At 43.3% G+C, this 1124-nt stretch overlaps 1 protein-coding gene across 1 annotated transcript in view; it reads left to right on the top strand.

The window, feature by feature from the left end:
* The window catches only part of LOC104719562 (putative receptor-like protein kinase At5g39000), a 4558-nt gene that overhangs the window by 1775 nt on the left and 1659 nt on the right, over positions 1-1124 (top strand). The window contains exon 2 of the mRNA XM_019231265.1: positions 428-1087. Within this exon, the coding sequence (XP_019086810.1) occupies positions 428-1087 (660 nt within the window). The remainder of the gene's footprint in view (positions 1-427; positions 1088-1124) is intronic.

Genomic DNA, 1124 nt, shown 5'->3' on the forward strand with positions numbered 1-1124 from the left:
GCGCCGGAAGACGTGTACGCCACGTCACGTTCAATGGGGAACGCAGATCACCCTGAGCTAAACTTGAATTTTAACCTAACTTGGTTATTCAACGTTGACGCCGGGTTTAACTACCTTGTGAGGCTTCATTTTTGTGAGACTCTACTTGAAGTGAACAAAGCGGGTCAACGTGTCTTCTCAATCTTTATCGACAATCAGATTGTTACTCTTGAGATGGACGTGTTTAGGTTGAGCGGTGGTTCTTGGATTCCGATGTATCTTGATTATAATGTGATTGTTGGTTCGGGAAGTGGTGTGAGACATGATCTAAGGCTTGACTTGCATCCGTTGAGAAGCGTTAATCCAAAGTACTATGATGTTATTTTGAATGGTGTTGAGATTCTCAAGCTGATTGATCCTAATGGTAACCTCGCCGGACCTAATCCAGATCCTCTGGTATCACCAAACAGTGTAACGCCGCAGATTCAAAAAGGTAATAAGAAGTCAAATGTTTTGGTGATTATACTTGGAGTGGTTGGTTCTTCGATTGTATTAGCAATGTTTGTTGTTGGTGTTGTTGTTATTATAATGAGGAAGAAGAAGAAGAAGAAGAAGAAGAGGTGCAACGAGTTTGGAGTGCATACCACGAAAACAAAATTGGCCACATCACTCCCATCGGATCTCTGTCGTAGGTTCTCCATCTCCGAAATCAAATCTGCCACAAATGATTTTGAGGACAAGCTAGTTGTTGGAGTAGGCGGGTTTGGTACTGTCTACAAAGGACGAATAGATGGTGGAGCCACGCTTGTTGCGGTTAAACGGCTGGATATTACATCAAACCAAGGTGCCAAAGAGTTCGAAACAGAGGTTGGGATGCTCACTAAGCTCAGACATGTTCATCTAGTCTCTCTAATCGGATACTGCAGCGACGAAAACGAAATGGTGCTTGTTTATGAGTATATGCAACATGGTACAGTTAGGGACCATCTCTACAAGAGGGATAAGTTCTCTGATCCTCCATTGTCGTGGAAACGTAGACTAGAGATCTGCATTGGAGCCGCTCGTGGACTACAATATCTCCATACTGGCGCGAAGCACACGATCATACATCGAGACATCAAAACTACAAACATACTTCTTGATGA

Source organism: Camelina sativa, chromosome 10 (assembly GCF_000633955.1).
Source record: "Camelina sativa cultivar DH55 chromosome 10, Cs, whole genome shotgun sequence".
NCBI lineage: Eukaryota > Viridiplantae > Streptophyta > Magnoliopsida > Brassicales > Brassicaceae > Camelina > Camelina sativa.